General features: G+C 49.6%; 8 protein-coding genes across 8 annotated transcripts; 4 read left to right on the top strand and 4 right to left on the bottom strand.

Moving 5' to 3' along the window:
• Window positions 1-246: 246 nt before the first annotated feature.
• On the top strand, window positions 247-2,044 carry N7519_001800 (PIN and XPG domain-containing protein; the record flags this gene model as incomplete). The annotated part of the gene is made up of 2 exons (XM_057288578.1): window positions 247-506; window positions 580-2,044. The coding sequence occupies 2 exons, from the start codon at window positions 247-249 to the stop codon at window positions 2,042-2,044; spliced, it is 1,725 nt and encodes a 574-aa protein (XP_057149780.1).
• Window positions 2,045-2,551: 507 nt separating this feature from the next.
• On the bottom strand, window positions 2,552-3,304 carry N7519_001801 (rRNA-processing FCF1 family protein; the record flags this gene model as incomplete). Its single annotated transcript, XM_057288579.1, has 4 exons — window positions 2,552-2,633; window positions 2,695-3,057; window positions 3,114-3,179; window positions 3,234-3,304. The coding sequence occupies 4 exons, from the start codon at window positions 3,302-3,304 to the stop codon at window positions 2,552-2,554; spliced, it is 582 nt and encodes a 193-aa protein (XP_057149781.1).
• Window positions 3,305-3,508: 204 nt separating this feature from the next.
• N7519_001802 (uncharacterized protein) lies at window positions 3,509-3,928 on the top strand (the record flags this gene model as incomplete). The annotated part of the gene is made up of 3 exons (XM_057288580.1): window positions 3,509-3,544; window positions 3,654-3,673; window positions 3,736-3,928. The coding sequence occupies 3 exons, from the start codon at window positions 3,509-3,511 to the stop codon at window positions 3,926-3,928; spliced, it is 249 nt and encodes an 82-aa protein (XP_057149782.1).
• N7519_001803 (S-methyl-5-thioribose-1-phosphate isomerase) lies at window positions 3,892-5,104 on the bottom strand (the record flags this gene model as incomplete). The annotated part of the gene is made up of 2 exons (XM_057288581.1): window positions 3,892-4,519; window positions 4,584-5,104. 2 exons carry the CDS (start codon window positions 5,102-5,104, stop codon window positions 3,892-3,894), a joined length of 1,149 nt encoding a protein of 382 aa, XP_057149783.1.
• Window positions 5,105-5,696: 592 nt separating this feature from the next.
• N7519_001804 (U4/U6-U5 snRNP complex subunit LSM6) lies at window positions 5,697-6,059 on the bottom strand (the record flags this gene model as incomplete). Its single annotated transcript, XM_057288582.1, has 3 exons — window positions 5,697-5,719; window positions 5,788-5,901; window positions 5,954-6,059. 3 exons carry the CDS (start codon window positions 6,057-6,059, stop codon window positions 5,697-5,699), a joined length of 243 nt encoding a protein of 80 aa, XP_057149784.1.
• Window positions 6,060-6,724: 665 nt separating this feature from the next.
• On the top strand, window positions 6,725-7,891 carry N7519_001805 (small ubiquitin-related modifier domain-containing protein; the record flags this gene model as incomplete). The annotated part of the gene is made up of 1 exon (XM_057288583.1): window positions 6,725-7,891. One exon carries the CDS (start codon window positions 6,725-6,727, stop codon window positions 7,889-7,891), a length of 1,167 nt encoding a protein of 388 aa, XP_057149785.1.
• Window positions 7,892-8,213: 322 nt separating this feature from the next.
• On the top strand, window positions 8,214-8,747 carry N7519_001806 (RNA methylation protein TRM112; the record flags this gene model as incomplete). Its single annotated transcript, XM_057288584.1, has 3 exons — window positions 8,214-8,399; window positions 8,490-8,679; window positions 8,743-8,747. The coding sequence occupies 3 exons, from the start codon at window positions 8,214-8,216 to the stop codon at window positions 8,745-8,747; spliced, it is 381 nt and encodes a 126-aa protein (XP_057149786.1).
• A 433-nt stretch (window positions 8,748-9,180) lies between these two features.
• On the bottom strand, window positions 9,181-12,842 carry set1 (histone methyltransferase SET1; the record flags this gene model as incomplete). Its single annotated transcript, XM_057288585.1, has 3 exons — window positions 9,181-9,284; window positions 9,339-10,252; window positions 10,294-12,842. 3 exons carry the CDS (start codon window positions 12,840-12,842, stop codon window positions 9,181-9,183), a joined length of 3,567 nt encoding a protein of 1,188 aa, XP_057149787.1.
• Window positions 12,843-13,213: the final 371 nt, after the last annotated feature.

Raw genomic sequence — 13,213 nt, forward strand, 5'->3', positions numbered from 1 at the left:
ATTTTGTAGGAATTTCCCAAACTTCTGCTGATCAGTGATCCTATCTATCTCGATGCCATCTTCTTCTCTTTCTCGGCAGCTTCTAAGTCCATTGGTATATCTCAATTTTAAGGAGAGACCAGAAATACCCAAACTCTTCCCAAAGTTGGAACTCCCGCCGCCTCATCATCCCTGACTAATACGAATTTTTCCCTAAGAAAATAATCCACAACCCACAACCAGAAGGGCATTAACACGCATTTGGCTATGGGGATCCCTCACTTAACCAGGCACCTGCTCCCATATGCCGAAAGTGTCTTGTTAGATGGGAGGGCAACCGATTCAGGACTTCCACAAGTCCAAGCCGTTGTCATTGACGGGCCCAGTCTAGTATATCATGTCTACCGTCGACTCCTAGGCTGGATGGACCCAAACAGCGATGTCCTTGATTACCAGGCAACCTGCGATGAAATCAGTCGTGGGGTGAGCAGCCTCCTTCTTGAATTAACCAGACTGGGTGTTAAAATGTAAGCCCTCTCACCAGTCTGAAACACAGCTATCGTCTGATTATCATTTTTCTTTTCTCTCTCTGTTCTTTAGACATAAGATTTGCTTCGATGGTGCCTTGCCTGTCTCCAAGCGAGAAGTTCGCTTTTCCAGAATTGAAAAGTCACGACATCGACTGGAGTTGGCTCGTCGGAACCTCTCTCTGCCTGCAACGCCCAAATGTCGCGATGTGATCCCGACTAAACGAGGGCAGGTCTGGTGCAGTCGGGGCTTGCCTCAGCGACGGAAAGGTCTTCCAGAGAATCCCTTCATGGTATCGGCGGTCTTTGAGGACCTGCGCAGCCGATGGAATAAGGAACAAATCCGGAAAGACGTTGATGATGATATCAGCTGTCTTGTCGCGGATACTGATTACCCCTGGGCCGACATCACAGTCATGGTGCCAGGAGAAGCAGATGTCGAGTGTGCCCGTGTGGCAAAACTTACCGGCTGTGCAGTGTTGACAGATGACTCGGACCTCCTACTTCACGATCTTGGCCAGCACGGCGCAGTCTTGTTTTTAGACTCGGTGCAAACGTCCTCGGGTGTCTGGGATCCGGCCGAGCCAGATATCTGGGGGCTGAGAATCTGTCCTCATTCGCTATCTGGCCGGTTAGGGATTCCAAGCGTTCAGTGGTTTGCTTACGAATTGCAAAGAAATGCTCACCTGCGTTTTGCTGAACTTGCCCGGATATCTAAGGAGAGCAGTAAGGCGACTCAGCTCTCCTCTGAATATCTGGAGTTTCTTCGAGAGTATCAACACGAGACCGCCGATAATGAGGTGATACGTGAAGCAGCGCAGTCCATGCAATCATTGGATCCGAGAGTATCAGAGTTATTTTGGCAGTACGAACTTCCTGATATATACTGCGTGGATGAACAGCCGTACGTCTATCTCGGCATTCTGAACGAAGACTCTTCTAGGCGATGTGCCTGGGAACAAGGCCGAACATATAGGTCTCTTGGGTACTCGTTTTTCAACATTTCCCGTCCTGCTTCCAAGCGCTTCCCGGTTGTTCATGAATTCGTTCGCAGAGGTGGAAGGATCGTGGCCGAGGAGATCGCTTTAAGCGGAACAAAGACTGTGACCTCTGACCTGGAACTCCTCCGAAGACGTCTTGCCCTTGCACATTCTACCTTTGACGATGGTCTGGCAGCGGAGAGCTTCTGGTTTTTGTTTGTTCTTTCCGATATCTATCGTGATGGAACCGGCAAAACCACAGTTCCTAGTGCGAAGGAATTAGAGAGCTTTCTTACAAATGGATATATGGCGCAAAGTACTAAATGGGCGGACATTCACCTTCTTGCCCAAATGCAAGCTGGACTGTACTCTTTACGAATACTGAAGCAGCTCGTCGATATCGCAGCTCCTGGTGATGACTTGGTTGAATCCAGCTCACTACTTGCGGATTTACCACCACTACACATAATGATGTCGCGACAGAAGATCGTCCAGAGCTTTGCCAACACTCGTCTTGTCCGGCATGCGGTTCATCAATTGATAGAAACATATGGTTAACAAATGTCAATATACATTGCAAGCCAATGCACTACGTGCTTCGCAAAGACCGCACGGCTCACGAGCCCTCAGATAAATGGCTATAATCAGCTAAGGATTTGACATCCATGCGTCTTTGTAGATTACAGGACATTTGTATTGTGGTCATCATAGATGGAGAAGACATGAATGTGCCATTGTATAACCTTGCCTGAGAAGCCCCGGGTCCTTCAAATGATTCATTCCATTGGCACATAGGTTTAAAGTACTAGAACCAGCCCTGGGAGGAGTGATGCTGCTGGTCCTCAGCGCAGTCGTTTTGTTTGATCGGATACGGGCAATTGACAGCATAAATTGGTCATGCGGTCTTGCGTGTTGTGGTCGGTTCCTTGCCCGGTGTCTGGAGGCGAAAATTGTTTGATATGTTATTTTACAACTTTCTAGCAAAGAAAGAAACGGATATTTTTGTGGGTATCATGTGGATGGTCGCAATAGCGATAGACGACGGAAATAGATCGTTCAAGTCGCTCATTTTTCGGGGGCATCGGGAAGTCGTTCAATCACATATTTGCCGCGAGCGACACTCATGATGGGTGCTCCAGGAATCTTGCTATTGTGTTGTTAGAATTTGGCTGGTAGAGCGAAATGGGGTCAAAATGTAGGTTACATACCGAATACGTCTCTTGAGATCACGATCATTTGTGGCGACAATGTAGACACGGTGCTTAATGACGCGGTCGACCAGACAGTCATCGGCATATGTTCCCTTGTGATCGCACTTGACTCGCTCAAACCGGGGGTCCTTGGCTACACGCAGAGCAAGTCGGTATTTCGGGCCTAGCTTCTCCAACTCGGCAAGGACGCAATCGGTGACGATAGGGATACATTTGGCGTACAAGCAATCGAGCATGGTCGGAATGACCTCGAGCTTGTGCTGAATGGTGTGGGAGATGAAATTGGTATCAACCAGCACTGAGTATGGGGGGGCAAGGGCCGTGTTGAACTGGAAGAACATTGACGAAGGAGCTTGGGGGCTAGAAACGAACTTGTCAGTACGATTCTTTCGGTAGTACATATATGGTGTACTTACGCCTCTCTGACGAGATCATCCTTCTTTGTCTCTTTGCCTTTCTCTGTCTTATCTTGGTTTTGCTTCCTATAACCGATGTTAGCAAGGCGCAACAGACTAGGTTTCGTGATTGCAACGAACAGGCGATTGTCGCGCATGGAAATGGCTCTCTTGGCCAGCGCAAACTTGCGAGTCTTCTTTTGGACACCCATGATGACGAGATGTAGATGGTGATAATAGTGAAGAGGTTTTTTTTTCTTTTCTTATCGGGGAAGTCTATCTCGGGTTCGGGCTGACTAATCGTGTCAATGGGCCCCGGGGCCTCATCCCGCATACCGCTCGTCACCTGCAAAGCGCGCGGACGATCTTGTCTTCAAAACTTCCTCGTACTCAGCAATAAACCACAAACACTCATCATGTCCGGACCGGACGCAGACTTTGATCTGTCGAAAGTAAGTCCCCCTCCCCTCCCTCATCATCCGGAACCGACACTATGCTGCTAGGCAGCGTTATCCCTCTTACATCCCCTCCTCTCTACACCACAGCTAACTTATCATATAGGCACTCGCAGATCTTGCAAAGTACGTGAGTCCACTTATAGTTTACATAAAGTGAATTCATGATATTGACATCATATACCTAGGGGTGAAATGACTGCCTCGGCCCTGGAAAATCAACTCAACGCAATTGAAAGCCAAGTTGATGAACTCTTGGCATCTTTCGAAAAGCAGGGTACTGCTGCAGCGGAGGCTACGTCTGTCGACAAAACAGACCCTCGTCAACCATGCACAGACCAGGATCACAAAGTAGAGCCATCGAATAGTCCACCCAAGTGATACTTCTCATCGGCTCCCTTCTCTACAACTCCAACCTCTGTGATAATCCCATCTATCAGACTCGCAGGAGTAATGTCAAATGCCGGGTTCCAGACATTGATCCCAGGCGCGGCAATTTTCACGGTCTCAATCGCAATCTGGTCGGTGGCCTCAGAGCCCGCACGGGGACCTTTGATGCTGGTCACCTCGGATGCTGCACGTTGCTCAATGACAATGTCCTTTCCTGATGCTGTGGCCATATCGATTGTCGTGCGTGGCGCTGCAACGAGGAACTTGACACCATGGTACTTTGCCAAGACAGCCAGGGCATATGTGCCGATTTTGTTGGCCGTGTCACCATTGGCTGCTACCCTATCAGCTCCCACCACAATTGCATTCACTCCCACTTTGGTATCTGCGAGCAAAGCGGCTGCCATAGAATCTGTGATGAGCGTAGCCGGAATCTTATCGTGAACCAACTCGAAGGCTGTAAGGCGAGATCCCTGGTTGTAGGGCCTGGTCTCTGTGCAATAAGCGTGACGTAGGATGTTCTTCTCGGCCAGCGAACGAACCACGCCCAATGCGGTTCCATATCCAGAAGTGGCGAGAGAGCTAGTGATTTAGGGTTAGTGACAACATACGACGGATAACGGATAACGCAGTGAATCAGCCCTACCCAGCGTTGCAGTGAGTCAACACAGCAACTTCTGAATTCCCTTTGGCCGCATGAACGGCGATCCATTCTGCGCCATTGTGCCCAATTCTCTTGTTATCCTCGAGGTCCTTTCCCATCATATCCTCTGCCGCCTGAATAAACGCGGTCGCGACTTCGTGGCCGGTAGAACCCGGTACGTTCGTGCGATCGGTCACCACGGCCTCCAGCTTGCGCGCAGCATCAGCGAGATTGACGGCAGTTGGCCTACTCGTCACCAGATAAGCAAGCTTCTCTGTGATATATTGGCACACCTCTTCTGGTAATTTTGGGAGCTTGTCGCTATCCACAGCAGAGGTTAGTTCCGAGGCGAGGGCAAGCATTGCGACGATAGCGATAGCAGGTGCCCCTCGAACTTTCATATCTTTGATGGCGTGCCATCCATCTTCTGTAGTCCGAATGGGAATGTATTCTTCGACGAAGGGAAGCTGTAACTGATCCAGGATCTCAAGGTTGCCCTTGCTGAACTTGATTGCCTGTAACATCTTCGTAGGCGACGGTCAAAAGTTCTGTAAGTCCTGAGAGAGGCGCGAGGAAAGAACCTTAACTGCCGCGGGGACTTGGGACAGCTTACTTAATCAATGCCTAATGGATCTTCGGCGGGGTATAATATAGTACAACATTCCCAGGAACGTACCTTCAACGTACTGTTGTAATGTACCTAGGTATGTAGGTAGGATAACTAAGTCATTGCAGGGTCAAATGTCATGTATTACTGTGTGACTGTACTTGCATTAAAATACGAGGCCAATTGGCACATCGCCGCATCACCAGAAAATTACCAAGCAGCCTGGGCAACAATTGATGAGCTTATAGTCAAGAGCTCCAATGTTGAGCTCAATACAAAGCAATATGAAAAAGTAACCCCCAGGCACATAGCCTCCATAACCCCAGGCTCGCGAGTCTGGTAAACAGCACCATAAGAAGAGTTGGTCAATCACCAACTAGGCTTGTATTCTGTCCTCCTAGCTAGAAGTTCCAAATCATTGCGATTACACTCAAAGAGTGTCTTTCTTATCCACCTGCAGGTTCTCGTAGGCGGGCACAATCAATAACATCGAACAGTGTATTCTCGGATCAACTGGAAGAGATGTAGAGTACTGTAGGCTCTGGTCAGAAATCCGTTGCGCCCATCATAGGATTGGAAGACAAGAAAGGCTTGACAAACCATTATTTCCGCGCACGAAAGCGTCCCCGTAGCTTCGTCGTAGTTTTCCGTTCACATATTCCTCCGTCTTTTCGAGGGCAATGTTCATGTAGCCATCAACCGATTGCAATTCACCTATAGGCGCATTAGACGTAAAACCAGTAGGAATTAGAAGAAGAGTCCATACCCTTGTATACCACTCCGGAATTCAACTTCACGATCACCGGCGCGCCGATGATCTCACTCAAAAAGAGGGAGGGGTCTTTCCCTTCGGAGGCTGGGGCGTTCTCCATGTCGATGGTATGATCTATAATTTATCAAATGTCAGCCAGAGAAAAGTTCAAGGGGAAATGGGGAGACATACCTGATTGAGATGTGTTTTGAAGTAGGCGGAGGGATGAAGCATTCGCAAGTGAGATACCGGGAAGGCGGTGAGGGAGATGAACTATCGCAAGCGGGGCGGGATCTGCTGATAAGTCTTCGGAGGAAAATCGGACACCGCCATTACATTCTGCCGGTATTGCCAGTCATAAAATAGTATACCTTTTATACCTTTGGAAGCGGCCTTGAAATTGACTGAAAAGGCTGGATATTAGAAGATATGCGTTAGTCATAGCTATCTGAGCTCAATTGGTAAGAAATCAAGAGGAGACATGTCTTATATTGGCAAATATTACACTGGTTATAAAGCGCGCTAGTACATTTCCAGTGGGCGGTAAGAAAGACGGTGTCATCTGAGGTCCCACTGTATCTATCCCAAGTCTAGAAGATGCGATACATTTTCCTTCCACCCTAACTGCCAATTGTTTGGCTTATGCCCAGGCCTTCATGTCGCACATCTCACTCTCTCACTAACATATCGCTGATTATCATCAGGTGCCTGCCGAGTCACTTCTAAAATCCATTCCGTCAACCTACTATACTTGGATTTCTAACTTTCCAATTTCGGCTCCGAGTCATGAGCTTTTTCAAAAAGCCCTCGTGGGCAATCAAGAATACGGGGGAAACCAGCACTGATTTCTATCGGCGCTCAGAACAAACGTACTCTGATATCATTGCTGCGAACCGTGAAGCACACCAGAAGCCGAAATCACCGGAAATCCCAGAACATACCGAAGATACCAAAGATAACGAAGACCCGAAGCAAAAAAAGCGGCGCCGGCTTTCTAGGGAAAAGGGGAAAGAGCGCAGCGATAGCGGTCTGCTGCGGGATGTGACTCGCGAGGTTGATACCGATAAAATTGTGCTATCTGAGGCACAAGAGCTCACGGGTTCCTCGCATGATTCCTCGCCCGAGTCAGTCAAGTCAGTCAAACAACGCGAGACAACCAAAAGTGACATCCCAGAAAACCACTTGTCCCAGTCACCACAGAAACTCAGTGGTCCGGAACCACTCGGCGCTCTACCTGTTCAACCAGTGATTGTCCTAGCTGATGACTCGGAAACTCGAAGCCCTCGACCTGTTCAACCTGCTCAGCCCGTTCAACCGCCGGAAGTTCCAGCAGATGACCCGGTTGTCCAAATCATGATCACATCTGAAATTGCAAACACCAAGCCATTACTCGTCCATCGAAAAATGTCACAGCGACTAAGGGATGTGCGGTTGGCATGGTGCAATCGCCAAAATTTTGAACCCCATATACAGGCATCCATCTACCTGACCTGGAAGGGCCGACGTCTATTCGACGTGACGACTTGCAGAAGTCTAGGCATAGAAACAGGGAAGAACTCTGCGGCGATCCCTGGCATTGATGATGATTCCTTTGCAGACCAGAAAGAGCTGCGCGTACATATGGAAGCGGTTACCGATTTACCTCTTCCGGTCAATCAGCGAATTACTTCGCCCGATAGTGACAACCCCCCTACAAAGTCGCAATCCCCAGAAGATGACCAGGGTGAGCCAATGAAACTTATTCTGAGGAGTCCTGGATACGACGATTTCAGAATCAAAGCAAGACAAACGACCCTGATCTCCCGGCTCATATCTGCGTTTCGAAATAAACAAAATATTTCTGTGGGCCATGATATCTTCCTGCTGTTTGATGGGGATAAACTCGACCCTGATTCATCTCTTGGCGACTATGACATTGACAATCTAGATCTGGTGGATGTCCAGATCAAATAATCTGCCTAGAAGGACCTGAACTGAATACTAGCTAATCAGGGCTAATCAAAGCTAATCAAAGCTTCCAGTCTGAATCTAGTAGATTTTCAAGTAAACATCAACTGGTATGGGCTGGGGTAGTCCGGGTATCCATATCGATCACATGATATCTGATAAGCCGTGGGGCTCTTATTTTTTTCTCCCTCAGAGGGACCACCGACGTTGTTCACTATCCTTTAAATTGGTCTTCTGTCTAGACCTAAATCAATATCCAAATACTCGAGCAACAATCCCAGAATCTTCCCGTCGATAATCCATCAAGAATCACCCCAAAACCACCACAATGAAAGTGATCACCGCCAATTTCGTGACATGCGCCGTGAAGGAATGCAAGACATCACCGGCATCATTCCCATTACATTTCCAGGATGCCGAGCTCGAGCAACAAGAATTGGATTTCCAGCCCGAATTCATCCGCAACATCCTTCCCCGAATTGACTGGGAAGCCCTGCGCACCATTTCCAACGAGGTATGAAGATCAAAACCCGGGTTTTGTCCACCGACAGTCACCTGGGTAATTCACCGACAATTACAAATAACCTAACTCTTGCGATCTTAGCTGGGATTCCCAAGTCTTCCGGATTCGAAACCCGAGGGCGATGCTCTCGAGAATGAGCAGACATTGAGGGACTTGCACCGGTTGCTACTTGAGACGCAGGTCACAGAAGGGAAATTGACCTGCGGGAACTGCGGTCATTCATATATGATTAAGGAAGGAATTGCGAACTTCCTGCTTCCAAGCCACCTTGGTGAGAAACATTATCTTTTTGTTTTGACCGTATCCGTTTCGCTAATTGCTGCTATCTTTCCAGTCTGAATAACACAATCCCACATGCGCTTTTCTCCCAAATTGCTTCGCAAATCGATACCCAAGGGCTAGGAACCGGTCTTTGGGAACCAGTCTCTCAGTCTCTCCTTTCCTTTCCCTTCTTCGAAAGAGGACCCTATGCAGTGGCACCAGGGTTATCAGATACTCGAGTCGAGTTCTTTGGAATTTGACACATCTACGCTCTCACATTGGTTTCTAAAAGGAATTTGCTCCGGGCCATGACTCGAAACAGAAACAGGCGAAATACTTTTCGAATTGGTATATTGTACAAGAGAGTTGGTAGTTTATGAAATCACGATTGCCATTGATAAATGCGTCAATGCTCCCACGCTGAAAACGCCAGCCTGATTCAACGCCATCCGGTAGAAGGGAGTCAATATGCCTCCCAAAGAGTCTGCTAGATAGATCTCGGAAAGCGGGCTTAATTGAGGAATCCTTTGCAGCCCGTTGAACCACAGAGGCAGGGGATTCGGTCATCGCTGTCCCACTCTCTTTCGAATTTGTAGTCGTAAGTTAGCTCCTCATCTGATAAATTTTGTTAGCCTGTGTTTACTTGCATAGTGAGCGCGGTTCACAAACCTCTTTCGATATCCCTGAGCGCGTAAATCACAATCCGTTTGCTGCCATCAACCTTGATGATTTTAGCAGTGCAGTTGGGTGTACAGCTGTGATTGATGAATCGGGCAATTCCTCCTCTCTTTGTGGCATCGATGACGGTGTTTTCATCGATTCGGAATAGATAACTGCTGCCGATCCCGCTCTTCAGGTATCGTCTTTCTCTCATATCGGCGACCTGCTGACGCACTTTCTCACCAACATACTCGATGATCATATCATTGGCAGTGATGTTTTCCTCAGCATACAAGCCCCAATTGTGAATAGCAGAGCGAGCGAAGCGCACAGGTTTCTTGCGTTTTTTGAGCTGATTAAATCGAAGAACGTCTCCTTCGCCATTCGCAGTGGGAAGGGCCTGTTTTTGCGCATTGATATCTGCAATGAGCCGGCGGTTGTTGACTCGGGTTGACCGGGATGTCGACTTTGATATTGTTTTGGCGGCGGCAATCCTGGCAGCTTCTGCTGCTGCTGCCTGGGGGTCTGCCTTGGCATTCGCTTCACGCTCCTCGCGAGCCTTCTGAACCTTGATACGATGGGGTAGATATTTGGACTTTTCTGCCTCAAGAATCCTTTTTCGACCTTCCGTCCGCGCAGCACCTGTGGTGTTTGGCACATAATAACCAGGGATACTGATAGCGTCATGGGTCGTGCCAGTTTCCAGGCCATTGAGAGCTTTGATCTCCTTCTGTTTCCAACCCCATGCAGCAAGATTTTGGATAATGGATTCTGACTGATCCACTAGGACTTCTCGCAAAAATCGCAGGTCTTCATCATCCTTGACCAGGTGTTGCCAACCATCCAAATCAAGCACAATGTTTTCATCATCTTCCACCGTGGCGCGGGGCTCATCCTTGGAAACACCCCATTCAATTTCTGTTCTCGGCTCATCAATAGGTTCGGCCTGCCACGTTTCGCTGACCGAAACATCATCCCCTCGGGGTGTTTGTGAGTGACATGCTCGGTGAATTGGTCTGCGGGTTGATCGTGCGTTGCCAATTCGTCACCATTCTCTGCGAGATCATCGCCAATAGCCGCGGGCGTCTTCAGATCCTTGGCCAAATCTTCATGCTTGGCTGTCTCCGAGTCAATGCCAAATAGCTCATCCTCCTGCCGCTGCCGCTTTCGTGCTTCGTCATCTTCGGCCAGTCGCTTTCTCTTGCCTGTCGGGGACACCTGAAGTTCATGAGAAAGATCGCCGATTTCATTTGTGGCATCCAAATCGTCCATAACTTGAGCGCTGCGCTCTTCTTCTTGATCGTCTGACCGATACCCCCCATCCCGTTCAAACTCTGATGACGTTGAACTTGCGCGACTAGGGGGTCGACTCTCTCGGTCATCGGCATCCTGAGTGGCAGGAGTGCGCTGCTCGTCGTCCGAATCTTCATCATCGTGCAACTGCTGCAAGCGATGATACAAGGGTCGGACTTCTTTCTTTCGTAGTGGTTGCCTGCGCCGTTCGTCTAGGAAAGCAGCACCCGCATGGTCAAGACCATGGGCTTTCCGGATACGAGGAAGAGCAAGGACATTCAGACCTGATGATCTGAGGGGATCTCGCCCGGCAGACATTTCACCCCGAGAGCCAGGGGTGCTGTCGATTTGGAAAACAGATCGTTTTGTCCCTTCGGGGTCCGAAATGCCCAGCCGTTCCCTTCTAGATGCATGCTTACTGGGTTCCAAATAGTCGTAGAGAGCTGGAGCAGCAATGCGTGACTTCACATCCTCAAGAAGCTTGTCCCTCAGGTCACGAATGATCATAGACAATACCTCTCGACATGGATCCAAATCAAGCGCCCGCTGCTTTTTCTCTTCTTCGATATCCAATTCGGCTTCTTTTCTTGCCCGATCCTTTTCGGCTTTGTCGCGCCGTTCGGTGCGAAGGCGTTCAGGGCTGGGACTTCGTTCGTAGTTCGGGTTCCCGTAGGGCTGGCTCTCCATATTCATGATATACGTGAACAATGGTTGCATGTGGCATAGTCGGTAGCAGCGTTCAGTTTCCTCCTCACCCCGCCGCGAGTTCTCGAAGATGATATAGTAGCCAGTTTTGTCACAACGAATATGCTTGTATGCAAAGAGCCTGAGTCTCTTCCTCAAGTGCGGAACCGTTGTGCTGAGAACCGGGACGTAACAATGCGCAATGAAAATGTATGGATCGCGTTTGATCTGACTCAAGATAGGAGTTTCTTCGACCAATGATTGCACAACAGGAGATCGGACACCGGCCCTAGGGCCTTCTGGGATAACGACCCCCGGCCGTAAGGATGATCTGCCCGAGGGACCTTTGGGCGCAGTCGGTGGTGGTTCGCTTTTCTTGATCTGGACATCGGGTCTCGGTTCACTTGCGGGCGGAAGGTTGATTTTGGAAGCCTGTCGCTGGGACTCGACTGCTTTAGCGGCCATTCGATCTGAGACAATCCCGTCGCGGTCCAGTTCGACCCTAATCCTGCGCGTGCCAATGCGTTGTTCTTTTTTGCATTCGAAGTACGCACGTCGGGCTGCGCTAGATGCTGATGCTGGGCCATTTCCCCGGGGTGAGGTGCTATCTTTGTATTTGATGGAGCAGATCCCCAGAAACCGGCCGGTGATGGGGTCTGTGCGGTTTTTGATCTCGGCCACATCTCCAAAGCTCGAGAAAAGTGCGCTGATCGGGGCGATCGGGGTCAAAGGGTCAAACCCCGTCACCACGACCTGGATCGGAGGCCCGGGACCAATGCTCGTTGCCACGTCGTATGACCATGGTTTCAAATTGTAAGGTGCGGGTCGATATTTCGTTTTCTGCTTGCAGCCGGATCCACGGGTATAATTGGCAATCGCGAGGCGCGGATCGGGCGGTGCATCAGATTGGCCATTATTCACGATGTCCACATACTCGAGCTTTCTCCGCTTTTCCTTTGACGAGGTCCGCTTGTCCAGATCGGGGTCATAGACAACCTTGCAGCCTCTCACACGGAGCTCGAGGTGTCGGGTTTGCGATTGAGGGGTCGGAGGGGTGTGGATTGGAGTGATGGAAGATTTGGTGATTTCAGGGTTCGGCCTGGAAGAAGTACCCGGAGAACCTCCGCCTGCTATCTTTGGCTGTGATGGGCTAGTTAATTTGCAAGGGGGTGATGATTCCGCGTTAGTGAGCGGTGTCAATGTATCGATTTGTGATGGGACGTGATTTGCGGCGGGTGCAGCTAGCCCAGTCTTATCCTCCGCGCTTTTCGCCTTGGCGGAAACGGTCAATTCAGACACGTTGGGGACCGATGGAGTGCGAGCTGTTCCCTCGTTTGTATCGGATTTGGGAGGTGTATCGACGGTCGTTGGTGTGCTCGGAGCAAGAGACACTGGACAATCCGGGATCCTTTCAGAATTTTGATCACCCTCGACATGTAACTTCCGTCGTTCCTGCGCTGTTTTGAAGCGCTTCTGCTGAAGGACGGATGGGGCGGTGGGGAAGAAGTCTGCGAAGCCAGCCGAGGCGCGTGACATGGTGAGAGGTTGGCTACACGCCAGAGACCGTGGCGCGATCAGAAGGCAGCATCCTTGACAGTGGTGATCCGGCTATTGCGAACACATGCGACCGAGAAGGTCCCGGCACGGCAGAATTGAGGAAATTGAGATGAAGGGGATTTATACAGGAATGTCGGTGTCAAGGAAGAGATGAGAAAAGAAAAGAGATGAGAAGAAAAAGGGAAAAAGGACTGGAAAGCGATATCCAGGAGCTTTTTGAGTCTGCGTCGCTACGCGCAATTCAAGAGTTTGCAGGAGGCTAAGACGCGATCGAGCGGAAGGAAGTGGAATGGTGGGGACGCGGAAGATTGAACTTCACGCTTTCAAGGGATATGAACTCCTATAAGAAA

The sequence above is a fragment of the Penicillium mononematosum genome (genome assembly GCF_028829835.1).
Source record: "Penicillium mononematosum strain IBT 11891 chromosome Unknown utg000002l:1.0-8112719.0:1.0-8118358.0, whole genome shotgun sequence".
NCBI classification, from domain to species: Eukaryota; Fungi; Ascomycota; class Eurotiomycetes; order Eurotiales; family Aspergillaceae; genus Penicillium; species Penicillium mononematosum.